Consider the following 22,695-nt stretch of genomic DNA (forward strand, 5'->3'; position numbering starts at 1 on the left):
TTGACAATAAAAAAGCAGAAAAATATAATAGAACAAGCAGTGAACGTTCTGAAGAACAACATTAAATTCTTATGTATAGATGACTTTATGCAGTACAGTGAAATACGAGGTCCTATAATGACTGACCGAGAATTTCATTAAGGAACAATTAGGTACCATAACATACTTATTATTAAATGCATGATAATGCAAGTCAGGACATTGTTATGAAGCAAAAATACATAACCACATCCAGGCCAGCTGACTGCACAAGCACAACCAAAGGATTAAGACCAAATGTTCCAGAGAAAAAAAACATAACAAAACAACCTGCTATGGTACGTTTCTCATATGTTTTCATCATATATATATATATATATATATATATATATATATATATATATATATATATATATGTGTGTGTGTGTGTGTGTGTGTGTGTGTGTGTTTTCTTGTATGATATTATATTCTTTTTCATTTACATGAAAATAATACAAAACCAATTCAATGGGTTAAGGCAAACAGAAACACTGTCCATGGTGCTGAAAATAGGATGCTGGTTCACGACGATTTAATCTTGGCGAGTATAAAAAACAAAATTATTTGAAGTAAAATATGTTCAACTAACCTCAACAGGAGAGTCTGGCTCATCCAGGATGCTCTTCTCATTCTGAATCCTCTGCATCGTTCCTGTAAAACTGGGATCCATTATCAGCACGTTCTGACTACCAGCTCTGCCAAACTTACAGTCACTCTTTCTGGAGTCAGTAGTCCTGCACACCTCGTAATTGTACACGTGTGGAAGAGTTCCTGTTCCCATAGTGTCTGAGTAACGTGGAGGATAATATGGAATCACAGGGAGGTTGGAGTGGTACAGGATGCGAGACTGTCTCCATCTGTAGATTTTCACTGATATAATAACCACCAAACACGTGATGAAGAGGAAGGAAACTACAGCCAGAGCCAACACCAAGTAAAAAGTCAGGTTGTCATTGTACTCCTTGTCGTGTGTGAAATCAGTGAACTCTGACAGCACTTCAGGGAAGCTGTCCGCCACCGCCACGTTAACAATGACTGTAGCTGAACGAGAGGGCTGTCCGTTGTCCTCCACGATAACAGTCAGTCTTTGTTTGACAGCATCTTTATCAGTCACTTGGCGGATAGTTCTTATTTCTCCATTCTGTAATCCCACTTCAAACAGCGCCCTGTCTGTGGATTTCTGGAGTTTATAGGAGAGCCAGGCATTCTGTCCAGAGTCCACATCAACAGCCACCACTTTAGTGACCAGATAACCCACATCTGCTGAACGAGGCACAATTTCAGCCACCATTGAGCCACCAGTCTGGACTGGGTACAGAACCTGAGGAGGGTTATCGTTCTGGTCCTGGATCAGTATTTTCACAGTCACATTGCTGCTGAGTGGAGGAGAGCCTCCATCCTGTGCCTTGACTACTAGCTGAAGTTGCTTAATTTGCTCATAATCAAACGAGCGAACTGCACTAAGAATTCCACTTTCAGAGTTTAAGGACACATAAGTGGAAACCGGATTGCCACTGACACGTGTGTCCTCTAAAAAGTATGATATTCTGGCATTTTGATTCCAGTCAGAGTCCTGCGCACTGACAGCAATTATGGAAAGTCCAGGGGAATTGTTTTCTGTGAGGTATGCAAAGTAGCTGTTTTTACCAAATAAAGGCGCATTGTCGTTAACATCAGATATTTTAATGTGTAAATTTGTTGAACTAGATAGAGGAGGTGACCCAAAATCTGTGGCTGTTATTGTAATGTTATATTCTAAGATGGACTCTCTATCAAACTGTTTATCTGAGACTAAATTGTAATAATTTGTAAGAGATGACTTAATTTGAAAAGGGAGTTTGTCATCTATAGAACATTTGATTTGCCCATTTCTATCAAAATCTGCATCCTTTACATTGAAAACAGCTACAGTTGTACCAGGAGGGGCATCTTCAGGTACTGGGCTCGAAAATGACATCACGTTTATTATCGGGGCATTGTCATTGACATCAAGAACCTCGATTATAACTTTACTGGTTCCAATTAGTCCACCGTGATCCTTTGCCTCCACTCTGAGTTCATATTTTCTTTCTTTTTCAAAATCTATGACCCCAGATACCGAAATAGTGCCAATGGTTTCGTCAATACTGAATATATCTACAGCACTCCCTTTCATTTTAGACAAACTGTAGGTAATTAGTCCGTTTGAGCCACTGTCGGCGTCCGTGGCATTTACAGTAATAACAGCAGTACCTTTCGTGATGTCTTCCATCACAGACGCTTTATATACTGACTGGTTAAAAATTGGAATATTGTCGTTGGCATCAAGAACAGTCACATTTATATTTACTGTACCGGATTTCTGTGGTGTCCCTCCGTCAACTGCGATTAATTTTAAAGACAAATGAGAATGTTGCTCTCTGTCTAAAGGCTTCTGTAGCACCAATTCAACATATTTAGTTCCGTCGGGATTGGCATGTTGCTTCAATATGAAATTGTCATTTGGTGTCAAAATATAATTTTGCAGCGCGTTTTGACCTACATCAAGATCTTCTGCACTTTGCAATGGAAAATGTACTCCTGGCGCAGCTAATTCACTCATTTCAAAATTAATTGCTTTATCGTTGTTTGGAAAGACAGGAGCGTGGTCATTTATATCCATAACCTCAACAGTTATTCTGTGGAGTTCGATAGGGTTTTCCAAAATCACCTCAAAGCTGAAGCTGCACGGCGTTGTGTCTCCACAAAGCTCCTCTCGGTCTATTCTCTCATTCACGACTAGAGTCCCTTTGTCTGCTTTAAGCTCTGTGTACTGAACATTTTCTCCTGCCGCGATCCGGGCTCGACCAGAGCGGAGTCTTGTCAGATCCAAGTCAAGATCTTGCGCTACGTTACCGATGACAGATCCTTTCTTCATCTCTTCTGGAATAGAGTAGCGGATCTGTCCACCTACCATGTTAACGGAATGAAGGAGAAACACAAGCAGTCCTACTTGCCGTTGAAGTCCATGAAATAATCGCCATCTTAAAAAGGTGTTGCTGACACGTCTCATAGTGGCTATCCCCGAAAAAAAGATAGAAACTCAGGATCCTTTTTTATTTATATTGTTTAAATGTATCTGTAAAACCGGTCTGAGTAGACTACATATATTTATTCGTCAGAATAAAAGACGTCCTCAGCCTCTAAAAAGCAAATACTGCTGCGTTAGCTCGCAGTTCATTGTCCGAATGAAGAAGCCGTTCTGCAGTGAATAAAACTCAGTCAGGGATCAACTGGGTGACGACAAAACACAGAAAATATTTTGTTGCCCAACAGCGTCGCTTAGAGTCTAAAGGGTGGAATTCATAAAACTTTTCTTTTCCTGTAATTTGGCGTTACTTCGAATATATCCACTTATTTGTTAATTAAAGCTGCTTGGTGGAAGAGAAAGCAACTCTTCCACCAATACAATTAGCAAAATGATTAAATCCCAATTCAAATCTAATTCACAATCAGATGGAGGCTAAGCCCACCGAAAAAATTACTTTTGCCTTGGAGGAGGAAAATAAAACAAGTTTCTTCATTGGAAATAAACACGCCTGAAAACTTCAAATGTCTTTTTAAAGGTCCATAAAATATTTAAGGCGCTGTAAGTGGTTAAAAGTACTCCATAATTTAACCAAAGGATTGAAAAAGTAATACATTTCCCTGAAGTAGCTATATGAAATTCAGTAAAAGTGCAACGAACTGCGAATATGGTTTTAAGAAGTTAGAGCACACTGTTAAGCCATCTGAAAAGCACAAAGACAAATAATGACAAAAGAACGAAGGAAAATTATCTGACTCACCTCTAGAGGAGAGTCTGGTTCATCCAGGATGCTCTTCTCATTCTGAATCCGCTGCATCGTTCCTGTATAACTGGGGTCCATTATCAGCACGTTCTGACTACCAGCCACGCCGAACTTACAGTCACTCTTTCTGGAGTCAGTAGTCCTGCACACCTCGTAATTGTACACGTGTGGAAGAGTTCCTGTTCCCATAGTGTCTGAGTAACGTGGAGGATAATATGGAATCACAGGGAGGTTGGAGTGGTACAGGATGCGAGACTGTCTCCATCTGTAGATTTTCACTGATATAATAACCACCAAACACGTGATGAAGAGGAAGGAAACTACAACCAGAGCCAACACCAAGTAAAAAGTCAGGTTGTCATTGTACTCCTTGTCGTGTGTGAAGTCTGTGAACTCTGACAGCACTTCAGGGAAGCTGTCCGCCACCGCCACGTTAACAATGACTGTAGCTGAACGAGAGGGCTGTCCGTTGTCCTCCACGATAACAGTCAGTCTTTGTTTGACAGCATCTTTATCAGTCACTTGGCGGATAGTTCTTATTTCTCCATTCTGTAATCCCACTTCAAACAGCGCCCTGTCTGTGGATTTCTGTAGTTTATAGGAGAGCCAGGCATTCTGTCCAGAGTCCACATCAACAGCCACCACTTTAGTGACCAGATAACCCACATCTGCTGAACGAGGCACGATTTCAGCCACCACAGAGCCACCAGTCTGGACTGGGTACAAAATCTGAGGAGGGTTATCGTTCTTGTCATGAATCAGTATTTTCACGGTTACGTTACTGCTGAGTGGAGGAGATCCTCCATCCTGCGCTTTGACAATGAACACGACTTCTTTGATTTGCTCATAATCAAATGAGCGAACTGCACAAACTTCGCCGTTTTCTGCATGAACAGAAATATACTTCGATATTGGAGACCCACTTAACTCGCAGTCGTCCAAAATATAGGAAACTCGAGCGTTTTGATTTTCATCAGGGTCTTTAGCCTTAACAGTTATTATAGAAACTCCGGGAAGATTGTTTTCCTCAATGAAAGCGCTGTAAATATTTTGTGGAAAAACTGGGGGATTGTCGTTCACATCTGAAATCTTTAAATTAAACGTTCTTTTGGTTGAGAGGACAGGCGTTCCCATGTCTGAGGCAACAACAGTAATGTTACACTCCGGTAAAATTTCACGATCTAATTCAGCATCCGTTATCAATGCATAGTAATTTCTAACATTAGATTTAATTTTAAAAGGAAAATTACCATCGATCTTGCAACTAACTTGTCCGTTTTCACCCGAATCAATGTCTTTAACATTAATGATACCAACAGTGGTACCAATGGGGGAGTCTTCTGATACAGGACTGGTGAAAGACATAACGTTAATGACCGGAGAGTTATCATTTATATCAATAACTTCAATTTCAATCTTGCTTTTATCTGTTAGACCTCCTTGATCTTTAGCTTCAACCCAGAACTCTACTTTTTTTTCTTTTTCAAAATCAATTTCTTTCGTCACATATAGTCTCCCTGAAAAATTATCTATCTCAAAGAAATCTCCTATTCCTGCTTTGGACTTTGAAAAATGATAGGTAATTTGACCGTTTGAGCCACTATCTATGTCGGTTGCATTCAAAGTAACAACATAAGTGCCTCTTGGTGCATTTTCAATAACTGTGGCCTTATACACTGATTGGTTAAATACAGGAGCATTATCATTGACATCGAGGATGATGACATCTATATTTACTGTACCAGACTTCTGTGGATTGCCACCGTCCACAGCCAATAGTTTCAGAGACAGGCGTGGCTGTGTTTCTCTGTCTAATTGTTTTTGAAGCACCATTTCAGCATACTTACTTCCGTCAGCATTAACATATTGCTTTAAAACAAAATGTTCATTTGGAGTTAAAATGTAGTCCTGCAGACCGTTTTGCCCAACATCAGCGTCGTCCGCACTCTCTAAAACAAAACGTGAACCGAGCGCTGCGGATTCGCTTATATTAAATTCCAAGTGGCTGTTTTGAAAAGTGGGAGCGTTGTCGTTTACGTCCAACACTTCTATCGTTACAGGATGCAACTCCATCGGTTTTTCCAAAAGAATCTCAAAAGCAAAACTACACGGTGTAGCATCTCCACAGAGCTGCTCCCGGTCGATTCTCTCCTTCACAAGCAAAGTTCCTTTGTCTGTCTTTAGCTGGATGTACTGGATGTTTTCTCCAGTCACTATTCGAGCCCGACCAGTGCGAAGCCTTTTTAAATCCAAACCTAGGTCTTGTGCAATGTTGCCAACCAGGGTATCTGTTTTCAACTCCTCTGGGATCGAGTACCGGATCTGTGCCTCTGATTGAAAAATAAAAAAAATTTGAAAAATAAATAGCCTCAACGCCATTTGTATTCTCCACTTCGCTCCTCTGTGTTGGCGCTGTTCTTCAAATTCCATGTGAAAACAATATTTCTAAACAAATCTGGCGATACAATTAATATTTCAGCTAAGCAGGAAAAACGTAAACATATAACTCAGATGGGTGTGAAAAATATAAAAAAATGCTTGTATTCGATGAGCCAGCGGGTGAAACGAAACACAGGCCAGCTGCCGAAGTCAAATGCAGCAAAGAGGTTGGTAAGCTCTGTCTGAAAATGCAGCACATAACTGATTTACCAGCCAACAGCGTCTCTTAGAGGCTAAAATAAGGATTTCTTATGATCAGACAACAAATACCAGTAGTTTAATGCTTCGGATGATGTTCAGAGTGATAACTTGTCAATAGTAGGCTACGGTAAAGATCGTCCTCTTGAACTAATTACATTTTGATAAATTAATAAAGACCTTGATGGGGCTCTGTTCCATTACAAGAGACAGACAGAGAGAGAGAGAGAGAGAGAGAGAGAGAGAGAGAGAGAGAGAGAGAGAGAGAGAGAGAGAGAGAGAATGGGCACATCGGTGTAAACTTATTGTCCTGAATATGATCTCCCGTTAAAATTAATAAAAAACTACGGAGTTCTAAAATGCCTTCTATTCTCTAAAGACAAACAGCCTCATAATAGTTTACTTTTTCAAAAAGGAGGAAAAAAAGAGTTTGATTCATAAAACACAATTTTATTTTATTTTTCCAATACTTCAACTTATGTCTTCATCAACTAACTATAACGACATCTTATAAAAATAGACGCAAAAAAAGCTGTTACATATTTCACAAGAAGCAAATGGGGACAGCTTGTGGCTTGTTCTCAAGACATTAGCCGAGCAGAACTTTCTTCTTGTGGGGCTCTAGAAAAAACAATGTTCTCGCTTCTCACAGAGTATGTAACAAGCTTAAGTCAGAACTTCAGCACCATGGACAGCGAAAGTGCTGCAACACTGACGGTCTGACTCTATAGAGGAGTTCTTCCCGGATGCTCTTTTAATTTTGTATTCTGCATCGTTTCTGTAGAACTGGGGTCCATTATCAAGATGTTCTGATTTCCAGCTCTAACAAACTTATAGTTATTCTTTCTGGAGTCAGGAGTCCTGTGTACATCATAATTGTACCTGTGTGGAAGAGTCCTAGTTCCCAAAGTAGGGTGGGTAATATGGAATCACAGGGAGGTTGGAGTGGTACAGGATGCGAGACTGTCCCCATCTATTCACTGATATGACAACCATTAAACGCATGATGAAGAGGAAGAAAACCAGATAACCCACATCTGCTGAACGAGGAACCATTTCAGCTACCACAGACCCACCAGTCTGGACTGGATAAAACACCTGAGTGGGGTTGTCATTCTGGTCGTGGACGCATATCATATCTGTCGTGAAATCTCGTAATCAAATTCATGAGTTAGTTTAATCTCTCTAGTGTGTGCATTCATTTCGAAAAGACAAGGGACTAATCTTCTAAAGTGTCTAAGTTAATATGTAACGTTACCATTGTACCCTTTGTCTGCTTCCACCGCAGTAACTGTAACAATAACTGATTATTGGAAAATTTTTTCTAAAACAGAGGCTTTGTACAAACATTGTGTGAAAACAGGTATGTTGTCATTTGCGTTCAGAACAGATACGTTTTTCACTGTCCCTGACACCTCATGGTCCAAACCAGTACCAATCATCATTTCGGCTATATTTGTCTCCATCTAATCAAGTATGTTGTGAGAGTGCAAATTGTTGAGTATTTCTGTAGTAAGTTTGTTCCTACGTCAGGATCAGCTGCGTTATCAAGCAAGAATTCAGTCCCACTGCACGTCAATTCGCTAATTTCCAAATTAATTTTCTTTTTGGGAAAAGCAGGAGCATTATTGTTTACATCTTCTATTTCGACCAATGGAAAACACTTCCAAAGGATCTTTGAGGACAATTTCTAGACTAAAGCTGCATAGTGACTTCTTAGCACACATTTTCTCTCTGTCAATCCTTTCATGAACAGCGATGTGTCTTTTGTTCTGGATCAGTGCGCCGTATTGAAGTTCGTGGTGTATAACCAGTCGACCCCTACCAGACACCAGCCTTCTGACATCCAAACCTATGTCTTTGCAATGTCTCCCATCAATAGTCCTTTCCTTATCTCCCTAGGTTTAGAATAGTGAATTTACCCACTGACCGCAGCAAAAAGGTAGAAAAGCAAACTGATGATTTTCCAGTCCAGCAGAATGTCTCTGCTCTTCAAATGATCAATTTCTTACCAATAATACCCTCAAGAATAACATGATTACACAAACTGGAGGCAAAGCCCATCCAAAATGTACTGCAACTAAATTTGTATGGTCTTTAAATCCATATAAAGACAATATTTAGGATATTAATAAATTTACATATTGACGCCTTCTCCTCAAAAACAGGTGGTGGTTTGATACAGCTGACATTACACAATTGGTTTGTTTAGGGTGCAGCACCACCAACACCAATTTCTTCAGAGTATGCATCATTGCTCTACTGTGTTCACTGCCTAATCCAGGGCTACACAATTTGGTTCTACGAGGGCCGCAATCTAGCAGGTTTTCGATGCATACCTGCTCCAACACACCTGAGTCAAATTAATGAGTCATCTTAATGAACTTGATAGGCTGTCAGGTCCATTTAATTGAAGCAGGTGTGTTGAAACAGGAATACAGTGAAAACCTGCTGAATGCGGCCCTCATAGAACAGAATTGAGTAGTAGAGTCTAATCTATTTAATCAAAGGACGTTGCAAAAGACTACTTGGATTATTAAATCCCCATTATGATTAGTTTTCTTTGTACACCGTTATTCAGTAAACTTGTAGTTCTGACGTCAACCCACCTTCAATACAAATAAATAAATAAATGTTATGCTGCTCAAGAAGTGGCTGATAGCAACCACACTTCATCAATTAAGCTGGTTCTAAATGGTAACGATGATAATCAAAAACCCAAAATATAATGAATTAAAATGAATTATTTCATAAGCAAGACAGATAAAGAACTAATATGTGAATGTGATGTGAACTTGCTGTAAAAGAACACACAGCAGTCTGTCTGTAAAGAGACAGATGGATAAATAACAGATAGAGACATAAATAGATAATCTACTCCCTCCTTCTAATCTAACTGATGAGTCCAGTGACCTACATTTGAGCAGTGAAATCAACATGAAAACCACTACAACACTTATCCACAGGCATTGAATCATTGCTGATCATTTCCACTGCAGTGTATTTCCTTTTTCTGTCATAAACAAATGGGCACAAGTATGATGTGATTGTCTGTTGATGGGTCATGGAACAGTTTCACATGTCAGTTTCTGAAGAGCACAACATTCTGTGCATCATGATTGTGCATTATTCAGGCTGCACAGCAGCAGCTAGGGTTATTAATATTCATGTGGTACAGAGCCTCAGGAGGAATCACACTGCACACAATTTTTGCAGAAAGGCAGCTGCATGTTACAATACTGGCACATCCAACACTTCAGATTTGACAAATAACGTCATTTTGGGGCTGATTTGATAAACACTCATAATGTTATATAGCTGGTGGTAAAACAGTTACTCTACAGTAAAAAAAAAAAAAAAAGAGAAAAAATGCATAGACTAGAATGGGAGACGTATGTAATGTTGATTGTAGGAACTGAATATAGTGATTGTAATGAAGTGTTTTGTTTGAAAATGAAGGAGAAAGGGAAATTATCTTACCTGCTGGTTCAAAATGAGTTCCATCCATTAAGAGCACCAAGGAAAAATAAGAGAAAACAGAAAAAAAACAGTTAGTATTCATTTGTATTGCATAATACATTTGCACATACATATAACCACACACACACACACATACATGCATATATATATATATATATATATATATATATATATATATATATATATATATATATATATATATATATATATATGAGTGTGTATGCGTATGTGGGTGTGTTGGTGTGAAATATCATACAATTGATTGTACCAGATCAACAAATACCTGCAAGTATTAAATATAGTTTGTAACCACATTTCCAAATTCAGTGTCAAAAATATAACAACCAAATATGAGCCCAAAGAAAAAATAAAACTAATTAAATAATGAAACAGAAGAAAAAAATTAAGTCAAGAAATCTGATAAATATGCAGTTATATGTGGAAATACCATATATTGTCTGAAAAGGTGTGCAAATGAAAGTTACTGCTAAAAAAGCCATTTTTTATGTTATATCAATGCATCAATCCTCTTGTTTTTTTTTTTCAGTACTTTCCAAAGGTTACTTCTGTAAGACAAAACTATCCACATTTCAAAACACTGGGGAAATTGTGGAGCTTGTATTAATAAGAACAAGTGAAGCTGACATATTTTCAGTACTGCCAGCCACAGTATTTAGAACATTGCTCCTGTGACCTATATAGCAATAAGCAAACATTAAACACAGCGTTTTCCTCTCCTCCCCCTGCTATGGTTGAAATAAGAAACACAAATGGGCCTGCAGCTATAACACAAACATTAACAAGCATGAATTCAGAACTGCTTTACCTGTTTACCACATAATGACATGAATGGATATTCACAGACACTTAATGTGACACAGAAAAATGCATGTTTTAATAATTTATAAGACTGTAACCAATAACCTTACAGCAGAACTGATACAGTAATTTCTTCCTTTTTGTTTTTCACCTTAGTATTTAGTTTGTATTAAAATGTTTTTCTTTTTCTAAATGATACCTTAAAAGGGATATTCTTTCAAAGAAAGAAAGAAAGAAAGAAAGAAAGAAAGAAAGAAAGAAAGAAAGAAAAGAAATTTTGCATGTACAATTTCCTTTTTCAGCAGTGATAACACTGTGTTCCAACTCACAAAGGTATTTTATGCTTTAGATGGTTTAAAACACCCCAGAGAACAGAGATGGGCAGTCGGGTCACACTTAACACTTACATACTGTTCATTCATATAATCGGGGTCAATTTTGATCCGGACCAAGAATTCTCTCATACTAAGTATAATCAAACTTTAAACTGCAGAGCTATTGAGAGTGTTTTAAAAAGCTTTTGTCACATTAATAAATGCATGATTTATCCTTAATGTTTCAGAGAGCAGAGTTTTTTTTTTGTTTTGTTTTCTCTTCTTTTCTTTATTGTTTTTTTTTTATTTTGTTTGTTTTTTTTTTGTTTTGTTTTTTTTCATAATGCTGGCTTTTGGAAAGAAGCATCTATTACACAGTAGCAGATATTTCCTTTGCTTCCTCTCGTCAATGTTGAGTGTGGTACACACCATGTCACCAAACAGCACACCTGTAGCCCTATATATAGGCCCACTGACTGATTACAAGATTGTAGACACCTATGATTCTTATTAGTGGACACACCTTGGATTAACATGTCCCTTTGGTCACATTATTTTCAGTCTTTCTTAGGCCTGTCACGATAACAAATTTAGCTGTACGATAAATTTTCTCAGAAATTATCGCGATAAACGATAATATTGCGCAGATGTGTCATTTTGAGACCATTCTCAACTAATATAGTGACCTATGCCGTAATAATGCAAGTACACATTTTCAAAGGTCAATAAACTAAATAAATAAAAGCGCCTTTTTCACTGTTGCATCTTCAAATAAACTCCAGACAAGTAGACAAGCATGCCGGTTTTAATGACGAACCAAACTTCAGCACTTTACATCGAACAAAAACCCGTGTTCTTCTTCTGCTCTTCAAAATCTACTGCTTGTGAAACAAAGTCATTCTGCCCTCTGTTGGCCTTATAAGTAACTACAACCCAGCAGTTAGCTGGGATACCACATTCACATACGCCGGGACACCGGCCCAAAAGTTATGCGGCCCACTGGGAATCCTCCCAAACCTCTCTATTAGCCGGCATTGCTCTTAATGTGTATTTTGTCATATACGGTAGTATATAGGCTGATTCTATTTGCGTAATGTGCCTGCGGATTACAGGGGTTATTACGGTAGACCAGGAAGTGGGGGCTTTGTACTGACGTCGTAAACTAGAATGTGTGTGTTCTGCTTACATTTGGGAAGCAGCGAAACAATAAAAGAGGAGATGCTTGCATCTATTATTTACATATTTCAGCATGAGAATCGGAGGTTTAGCGCGAGAGCGTGAGAAGCCACTTAAATACGCAAGTCTCACGGCCATTGCGTGTTGGCAGCCGTGCAAAACAAATGCGGCTTACCGGCTCGTGCTGCAACATGCTGCAGTCAAGTGTGACACTAGAGAGATCACTCCGCAAGAAACCAGAGCGTTTAGTCGAAATAATCCATAGTGAAACCTATTGTCATACACAGTCTATGGTAAAGGGGGGACGAAAAAAAATTATCGCGGCCGGCAAACTTATCGTGCTCTTATTTTCTTATCGTTCAATTAATTGACTTATTGCTTATCGCGACAGGCCTAGTCTTTCTAAGGGTACCATCATTTTTGTCCAGGCCTATTTAATGAGTTAATTTTTTTAAATAATTCTGTTGAAGCATGGTTGAAAAGCAATGTCTGACTTTCATTGGGTAAATTTAATAGAATTTTCATTTATTATTACTTTTGTCAGATTCAAGTTATTTCTGTGACCAAGGTGAGTTTTTCTTTCATTAACCGAAGGGTACCAACAATTTTTGTCCACATCTGTATGTGACCACTACTATTCTGTTTCACTAATTTAATATTTCCAGATAACCACCATGAAAGACCAGCAGGTCTGTCGCTGTGTGCAGACAGATAGTTCTTGTGTGATTGTACAGAGTCCCCTTGAATTTTGTCACCACTGTTCCATAAAACAAATACACGGAAACATGACATGTAGTGCTTCTGTTCAAGATTCCCTAAAACCATAATTTTGCTTGTTGTGACCCACACTGGGGAAATGTCTAAAACCTGCAGGGCAGTTGGTGATCCTCTGTACTAAAGTGTAGCATTTTGGCCCTCCCTGAGGTCAGAGGCTTGAGACTTGACTTGGACTTGAAAAAAGGACTTGTGAAAGTCTCTGAGAGAATAATATGCTGTCCTGTGTAAGACCAAAGACTTCAATACATCTATTTTGCTGCAATTCAGATGTGTCCTCCCTCTTTCAAGTGTTCCTAAAAAAACAGTAAGACAGACTTGAATAATCCATATTTAAATGACACCACAAAAAATTAAAATAAAAGTTTTTTTTTTTCTTTTTTTGTAGGTTTATTTCTACATCGCATATCTAAAGTCATATTACATATTATTCAATTCATGGAATTTGTGAAGAGATTCATAGCATGTAATTAAAATATTTTGTCTTTATCAAACAGAAAATTTATAGTTATTTTGTGAAAACCACACACAACATGTCTAAAAATTGTCTACAATAAAAAACAAAGCTGTTCATACACCAAACTTCTAAACAGAGCTAAAAACAGATTTACCACAGACAGAGCAAAATACTAACAGCTATTTTGCCTTAACTATGTCATGCTCAAGACATACAGAGTAATGATGGACAAATTGGGTCAGAAAAGACAAGTGTGCTTTCTGAATGCAAGAAACAAGACACATCAATCATTCCACTGGAATTTTCACAGTTGTATAATCATCTAAAACAATTATGGAATATTTGGGCTTTTCATAAATGAAAACAGATTTTCAGACCAGGGAAACTGCCTGTTCCAAACATTTCCATTCTCATAAAACAGTCATACAACATATACAAATACAAAAACTTTATGAATCCTTTTCTGGAAAATATGCATGAAGACCTAGGCCTACAAGGTTAATGAAGCCACCTGGTTGTTGGGTATAAGGATGATGTCACTAAAAAAAACACTTTCACCTGATATATTCATGCATAGATACTTAGTGAACCAAATCCATACATTTATTAGATTTCTTTAAAGATACTATATATATATATATATATATATATATATATATATATATATATATATATAAGAACTGTGGGTAAAACTGAAGCAATTGGAACTGAATTGTCTGAATGGGAACGATTAATTAAACACAGGGGTTGCTTTACAACATATGCCTCACTTGACCACATAACAAGGATGCGGTGGCCCTCCCCTCACCTTCAGACTGGCCCTGTCTGTACTGAGGCGCCTTAGAGTGTTTTTTTGATAGGCTGCGCTTCTCTTTTTAAGCGTATCCGTGTCTGTGTTTGATCCAAAACGAAAGTCGCCTCTCCAGGAGCCAGTGGTTAAGAAAGGGTCGTATCTATCATCTTTCAACAAAGTCCCACAACGGCTAAAATCTGTAAAACTAGATGGACAATATGGCGGGGGAAAAACAGGGAGACTAGCTGCACTTGAACGGTAAACATAACCACGACGACAGAGCTTAAAATAAAACACTCCGCTGATTAACAGGATGAAAAGTAAAGAAACGGTTGACAGCGCGATTATTAAATAGAGCGTCAAGTTATCTCTGTCCTGTGATTCATCTGTAAACTCAAAAAGTTCGCTTAAAACTGGCAGCCCGTCACCAAGCATTATGCTGACCGTCGCAGTGGCCGAGAGAGATTCACGCCCGTTATCAGTTACCAAAACGACAACAGTGTGCTTAGGTTCATCTTCCTCCATGAATGGTCGCAGAGTTCTGATTTCCCCTGTGTGCAAATCTGCCATAAACAGGTTGGACCGTGTTGCTTTGATTATTCTGTATGAAAGCCAGGCGTTATGGCCAGAGTCTGCGTCAACAGCTACCACCTTTGTAACCAAGTAACCTCTAGGCGCTTCAGTTGGCACAATGTCCTCGGCAATATAACCAGAGGTCTGGACAGGGTATAGGATAACAGGTGCGTTGTCATTTTGATCTTTAATAAAGACATTTACGGTACATGTCGTGGAGAGTGAAGGCTCGCCTCCATCTCTCGCTATCACCTTAATCTGGAAGTGAACGGACTGCTCGTAATCATATACCCGTGATGTGAACAGCTCCCCTGTATCTGAGTTGATGGTGAGGAAAGACAATCCTGAGCTCGTTTCCTTCGATATGTGATAAAGAATTTTAGCATTAGACCCATCGTCAGAGTCCTGTGCTGTGACTCTCATCACAAATGTGCCAATTGGTTGGTTTTCCAAAATGTTGGCGTTAAACTCGCTCTGCGTAAAAGTCGGTGAGTTATCGTTTACATCGTTAACCACGATTGAAATTACTTTTACACCAAAGAGTTGGGGAGAGCCTGCATCCGTGGCAGTAACTGTAATGTTGTACTCTGGTTGGATTTCTCTGTCTAGAACTCCATCAGTCACTAACATGTAATAGTTTTTAACCTCTGAAACTAATCTAAATGGAACATTGTCTGATATTGAACAAGTGACACGCCCACTGCTGCCAGTGTCCTGGTCATAGATATTAATTAGAGCAACCATAGTTCCTGGTTTGGAGTCCTCAGCTACGTTAGCAGAGGCTGATTTTATTTCTATCACAGGCTTGTTGTCGTTAACATCAGTGACATCAATTATAAGTTTACAGTGAGAGGCCTGACCACCGCCGTCTTTTGCCTGAACATCCAGCTCATGTGAGCTAGCCTCTTCATAGTCAATAACACCTGCAACTCTAACTTCTCCACTGAGAGGGTGGATTTCAAAAACTCCACCCAAAGTGTCTGACAGGTGACTGAAGGAATACGTTATCTCTCCATAGTCACCCTCGTCCAAGTCTGTAGCATTTAGGGTTGTTATGGCAGTCCCTATAGCTGCGTTCTCTGGCACAGCTGCTTTGAAAATTCGTTGGCTAAAAACTGGGACATTATCGTTGGCGTCCAAAACACGGATAAGGATAGAAGCCGTCCCTGATCTGACTGGATTTCCCCCGTCAATTCCACTGATTTTTAGTACATGTTCATTTCGTGCCTCCCGATCCAAGGGTTGTTTGAGAACTAGTTCCGGATAAGCATTGCCGTTTATTTGGCTGTTCATTTCTAGAGTAAAATGAGCATTCTGGCTTAATTTATATTCACGGACAGAGTTGGTGCCAAGATCGGGGTCATGCGCGCTCTCTAATGGAAAGCGCCTTCCCAAAACCGTAGATTCTACTAAATCTAATTTTATCTCCGGTGCGGGGAACACTGGGCTGTTGTCGTTTATGTCTGCAATGTCCAAAACTAGACTGAATGCTTGAAGTGGCTGTTCAAGCAAAAGCTGAAACTGTAGAATGCAGACGCTGGCTTGCGAACACAGCTCCTCTCGGTCTATCCGTCGGCTGATCAAAAGATTGCCTGAAGAGGTGTCCAGTTCACAAAGCTGACTTGTTCCTTCTGCAACAACCCGGGCTCGACGAGCATCAAGTTCTGCCACCTTCAGCCCCAGATCCCGCGCAACGTTTCCGATGACAGAGCCCGTCTGCATCTCCTCGGGAAGAACATAACGGACCTCTCCAAATGAAACCCCAATGAGCAGAGAGTATAATAAAAAAGTCATCCAGTTTTTCAGATCTATTCGATCGTCGATTACCAAACATGGTTTCTGAAATAGATTTAATGACGACATTATATTAAAATCCTTAAAATGTACATCCCACTATAAAGCTGAGAACGATGCTGCAGTCAGCTCTCTGCTTCTCTTGCTCAGTTAGTAATGCTCTAATAGGGATGCTGTCAGCTTGGATTCCTCTCTCTCTGTTCCCATTTCACCGTTGCTTTCTCTCTCTCTGACTCACTCACACAGGCACGCAGCCTCTCTCCTTCTCTCCATCATGCACACTGGCACAAATGCGCATGCATGCTCAGCTCATGGCTCTAACCCATTGCTCTAGTTTCACTGACACATTTAGGGTGAGACAGCATCCATGACTCAGGCTTTATAGAAGAGCGTCACCAAGAGACAGGGAGCAAAATTGCATTAATATATATATATTTAATCTACATATAAAGGTCAGGAAAAAAAATCCTGAAAACCAAAACAACAAAACAAGTAACTGAAGCAAGATGGACAAATTAAAAACAAGAAAAAAAGATCCTGAGGAATAGAGGTTGGCCTGCTTTACTTGCTAGCTGTTAATCAATAAACTGCTTACTCTGTCACTGAACATTAGCAGTAGGTCCAGCAAAACATACATCTATCAGGATCTAAGAGATCTAAGCCTGCATAAAAAAGACTGGTGTCATATATTTTCCTTAGATAAAAAACAGAGATAGATGCATTGGTGAAAAGATTTCTCATGATCTACACAACAGGCATGACTTCACACACAATGTTTCACTTAAATGTGCCACAGAGTGCACTACACCACTACAACAAGTCACCATATGTGCAGCGATATACGGTATCAGCTGTTGCCTAAAGTTTTATCTACTCTGAAAACCTAATTCCTCTTGCGTTGATGAAAAACATGCAGTTGAATAAATGGAACATAAAACAAAACCAATAGTAAAGCAATGAAAAGAAGATCAATGTCCAAAAAATGTTTCTCTCCCACTTTTGCAATGTTCCTGTTAAGTTTATGTATGTATATATTTAAAGTTCAGTTATTAATGTTTCCAAGTATGATTATAAGTGATGGTGACATTTGATTTGAATGTTATTGTTATTATAATTATTTAATTATTATCAGCAGTACTATTTAAAAGAAAATCAATATAAATTGTAAGATAAGTGATTTTTTTCATGACTGAAATCGCAACATTAAAAGCAAAAGGTGATAAACATGTAGTAGTAGAATGAATGACAAAGAAATTGTAAATCATAGTCTATCAAAATAGTGTGTAGATCATAAGAAAAAGGTCCAAATTATGAAATACATCTGAAGGAAAAAACAATCAGCACCAAGGACAGCGAGGAACAAATCGGAAGGCACTCCTGTCTCTAAACGGAAAGCTTAAAGAAAATGTGTGGGTGTTTGTGGGGGGAAACAAATGATTAAAGAGTTTGCAGACAGATTTCACATATGCCTACCTCAGGAGAGTCACCAAACACATCAGCAAAGTCTGTTGGACTTTTCCTCAGGGTCTGGTCAGCAGGCAGCGTGTTGTCATTGTAAGATGACACAAATTTGAAGTCACTGGTTCTAGATCCTGTTGTCAGGTAGGCGTCATAATTGTAAGTGCTGCGCAAAGTTCCTGTGCCATCAACATCTGCGTAATTAGGAGGAAGATACGCGCTGGGGATGGCAACTGCTCCATCAAACAACAGTCTGGGTTTTCTCCTGCGACAAAACCTCACACCCAGAATGATGATGATGAAGGTCAAAAAAAGTGTGGACACAGACACCAGCGCGATGATCAAGTAAGATGTTAACTTGGAGTTTGTCTCATCATAAGAAATATCCTTCAGTTCTGGCACCTCAGCCAAGTTATCAGAAATAAGTAAATACATGGAACAGGTGGCAGACAGAGAGGGCTGTCCGTTATCTTTCACTGCCACAATAAGATTCTGTTTCATGCTGTCAGATTCTGAAATGTCCCGCTGTGTCCTGATCTCTCCACTGTGGAGACCAATACTGAAAAGTCCAGGATCAGTGGATTTTACTATGTGATATGACAGCCATGCGTTCTGTCCGGAGTCTGCGTCCACTGCTATCACTTTGGACACCAGAGAGCCTCCGTGTGCTGCTTTGGGGACCAGCTCAGTCATGAAGGAGCTGCCCTCCAGGGTGGGGTACAATATCTGAGGAGAGTTGTCATTCACATCAGATATGAACACATTGACGGTCACGTTGCTGCTGAGTGGAGGAGAACCGTTGTCTCTGGCCATCACCTGGACTTTAAAACTCCTGAACTGTTCATAATCAAACGACTTCACTGCGTGAATCACCCCCGTGTCTCCGTTAACAGACAAATAGGATGACACCGGTGCACCATTCACCTCACCAGGTAACAGAGAATATATCACCGTACCGTTCTGTCTCCAGTCAGGGTCTCGAGCAGTAACGGAACATAAAGTGGAGCCTGGTTTGTTATTTTCTGTCACATATGCGCTGTAGGACTGTTCCTCAAACACAGGTGGGTTGTCGTTGATGTCAGCTACAGATAACTGAACAGTTTTAGAGGAGGACAGAGGTGGAGAGCCCTCGTCAGTGGCAGTTATTGTAATATTGTAATCAGACACTAGTTCACGGTCCAGGTGTCCTGTGGTCACCAGAGAGTAATAGTTTTTGATAGAAGGAACCAATTTAAAAGGAACATTTTGCTGAATGAAGGAGCGAACCAGTCTGTTGTTCTCAGAGTCTCTGTCCTGCACGTTAAAGATGCCCACCTCTGCACCAGGTGGGATGTTTTCTGGGATGGGATTGGTCAGGGATTTCACATTGATAATAGGGGCATTGTCATTCACATCAGTGATAGAAATTATAGCCTTAGCATAAGATGACAGCCCCAACCCATCCTTTGCTTTAACGCGTATTTCAAACAACTTTGTAGTTTCATAGTCAACAGCACCAGTTACTCGAATATCACCTAATTTACGGTCAATACTGAATAATCTCCTCACCTCTTCAGTGACATGACCGAAATCATAAGTCACATTTCCATTAATTCCCTCATCTGCATCAGTTGCACTCACTGTAACCACTACAGAGTCTAAAGGAGAATTTTCAGGCAGACTGGCTTTGTAAACAGCCTGACTGAACACTGGTACGTTATCATTAGCGTCGAGCACAATGACGTGTATGACAACTGTACCTGATCTCTGAGGAGATCCACCATCTAGAGCTGTAAGAAGCAAATTAATTTCGTGCTGTTTTTCACGGTCCAGTTCTTTATCCAGAACCAGCTCTACAGTGTTTCCATTAGCGACTAAAATGAAGTGATCGTTCTTCTCAAGGCTGTACTGCTGAACTGAATTCTGTCCTACATCCGCATCGTGCGCCTCCTCAATTACAAAGCGAGCTCCCCTCACTGCCGACTCCTGAATTTCTAAATTGATAAATTCTTCGTTGAATTGTGGCGAGTTGTCATTAATATCTTGAATGTGAAGGTTAATACGATGCAGCTCAAGAGGATTCTCCAACACGAGCTCATGTTTTAGGATGCACGAATTCTTTTCGCCACAAAGCGCCTCACGGTCCATCCTGTCGGCTACAATGAGCTCTCCGCTGTTAACATTTATGTCACAATAACGTTTATCAGTCTCTTCGGTGTCAACGCGGGCTCTTCTGGTGGACAACGTGTCCGCCTGCAGCCCAAGATCCTTGGCAATATTTCCAATAACTGATCCTCGTTTCATTTCCTCAGAAAAAGAATAGCTCATGTCTCCATATGCGACGTGGAACCACAGAAGAAACAAATTAAACCCACACGTCTGAACTAAGGTGATCTTTGAACCCATCTCCAACGATGAATTACGAAATATTTCAAAAAAATGAAAAAAATGTTGCTTAGCTAAATCAAAGGAACAGCAACGTCAAGTCCGCAGTGATTCTAAAAACACGATCACAAGAATGTGTGTCCACAGCAAAGATTAAAGGGTTTCAAACATCTTAAATCTGGTGTACAGCGCCACCGTGAGTTTATTACACAAAAAACATGTGCTATTTATTAGGCACAATTTATTTACGATTTATTCTTAAAATGTACATATTTTGTTATCCAGGAAGTTATTGCCACACTTAATTTTAATGAATTTAAACAATAGATATAAAAACCAGGCATGACATCAGCCTCCTTCAACCTAATAAATGCGTGCTAGTCCCATTTTGTGTTTTGCAACTGCAAGTGAGTGGATTAAGACTTTGATTTGTTGTCCGGTAATTTTCTTACATGGTCGCATAGTCATAAGTATTGCATTCATCAAACATGAAGGTGATGTTCATAATTTGCTGTTAGTTGCTTTATGTGACACATTGGGATACCCAGTGATCCCAGTACATCTATGTTTTCATTAATGCTGCTGCATAATTATGCCTAACTTTTTACACCCTGGGCTTAGGCATTCAGCCTAAGCTGCTTCCAAGGTTAGAGTGAAAGATGTTTGTATTACAACACCTGTTCAGTTTGCTGATATTGCTTGATTGTAAGATGTCTTTGAAGAGTTTGTAGACTCAGTTTGATTTATGTTCTGTTCTTGTCACTTGTTTTGTTTTAATTGTTATAGTCGGACAACATAGTTTTAATACTGTTTATTGCTCTCTCTTTTTTGTAACCTTTTTGATCATATCATATAGTTTACAAATAGTCATACAGAGATAAATTTTGCTTTAACAATCCCCTCAAACATGAGGGGGCAGAGTGGGGCCAATTTTCAGCCCAGAAATTTAATTTCTAAGCCAAGTCAACTTTTTATTGTTGAAAAGGGAATTAAACAATAAATCAGTTCTCTTCTATTCTGCAGGTTTTTATTTGTAAGTCTTATCTAAATCTAAATTAAGGCAATTTAACTTTAATCCAACAGTGTGCTGGTTTCTGAAATCTTGTGACTTATGTTTCTTATTGTCAGTGGACCTAAGAACTTCTTTGCAGTACATATTAGCATGAAGGCTATATAAATGCTCCTGTGTCACTGAGTGTTTAATGAAAGCAGCTTTAACCACTATTTACTTTTTCATAACAGACTGAAGTTATAATGACAGATATTAAAATCAGATGTAAATAAAAATGAATAAGCCATAACCTACTGAGAAGTTGGACTTAATATGCCTCCTGACTCTCAATGATTTTGATTTACATTTGGTATATTCTTTGTTGCAAACATGATCATGATTATGCTGTGTATTACCACGTAAGCAGATCACCTTATACAGGAAAACCAAATATTACTGTTGCAAACTACACTAAATGCATAAATGGTCTATATTACATTATACAATACTAATTAGGACTTTTGGAAAAACAGACAATCTGCCTACAATTGTATCTGATCTCTTCAACCACATTAGAAACATTTGAATTATTGTTTTGTTAACATCTAATTTCCTTACATCCATTCACTCAGCGTGCTCCATCACAGTGAAAGCCTCACACTTTGAAAACTTCTGTGTTAGACCTGATTACAATTAACCTTATATACCTCAGGTGTTCTTTGAATCTGCATCAAAAGCATCGAAACTCTTAATGAGTATTTGTGTGTGTTTGTGTCTGTATGTATGTGTGTAAGTGTGTGTGTGTGTGTGTGTGTGTGTGTGTGTGTTTCCTTACAGCGGTCAATGTCGTCATGACTAATTTTGAGGTCACCATCATTTTCAACAGGGGATTTAGTTACTTGTTGCTCAAAGACAACAAAAGCATTTGTTAAAAATATTATTTTAATGCAGATTTAGTGTGAACTTTTAATTCTTTAAATAATTATGAAATTTTCATTTGAAGAAAAATTCTGTGACTGGTGATGCAGTGTTTTCCTTGGCAACATATTGAAAGCTGACATTCCACATCAGTTACCGCATTTCTGTTTGTCTCTTTCTTTACCTTGAGTAACTAGTCACCCACAAATTTGTTCACTTTGACAGTACCTGTCAGTTTTGGGAATTTGGCTAGGTCACCATGCAGCACTGTTTGCTTTCTACACTTGAGCTTTTCAAATCCTCCTTGCATCTTAATTCCA

The 22,695-nt window shown here is 39.1% G+C and overlaps 2 protein-coding genes across 14 annotated transcripts in view; both read right to left on the minus strand.

Annotated features, from left to right (window-relative positions):
• Positions 1-22,695, minus strand: part of LOC121642654 (protocadherin gamma-C5-like) — a 324,465-nt gene that overhangs the window by 198,406 nt on the left and 103,364 nt on the right. Inside the window, exon 1 of one of the 13 annotated variants that reach the window (XM_041989433.1) lies at positions 3,825-6,395. The exons of 11 other annotated variants lie outside the window; for them this stretch is intronic. In XM_041989433.1, coding sequence (XP_041845367.1) covers positions 3,825-6,257 — 2,433 coding nt within the window. In that variant the 5' untranslated portion in view covers positions 6,258-6,395. Of the gene's footprint in view, positions 1-607; positions 3,154-3,824; positions 6,396-22,695 lie in introns of those variants that run through there. One more of the 13 variants, XM_041989431.1, reaches the window with a different exon arrangement.
• Positions 14,172-16,900, minus strand: LOC121642657 (protocadherin beta-15). Its single transcript, XM_041989480.1, has one exon. It carries the CDS (start codon positions 16,711-16,713, stop codon positions 14,251-14,253), a length of 2,463 nt encoding a protein of 820 aa, XP_041845414.1. The 5' UTR covers positions 16,714-16,900; the 3' UTR covers positions 14,172-14,250.

The sequence above is a fragment of the Melanotaenia boesemani genome, chromosome 7 (genome assembly GCF_017639745.1).
Source record: "Melanotaenia boesemani isolate fMelBoe1 chromosome 7, fMelBoe1.pri, whole genome shotgun sequence".
In the NCBI taxonomy this organism is placed as follows: Eukaryota; Metazoa; Chordata; class Actinopteri; order Atheriniformes; family Melanotaeniidae; genus Melanotaenia; species Melanotaenia boesemani.

Coding starts and splice junctions, on each gene's coding strand:
- LOC121642657 (XM_041989480.1), bottom strand. CDS start 16,713: ATGTCGTCATTAAATCTATTTCAGAAACCATGTTTGGTAATCGACGAT.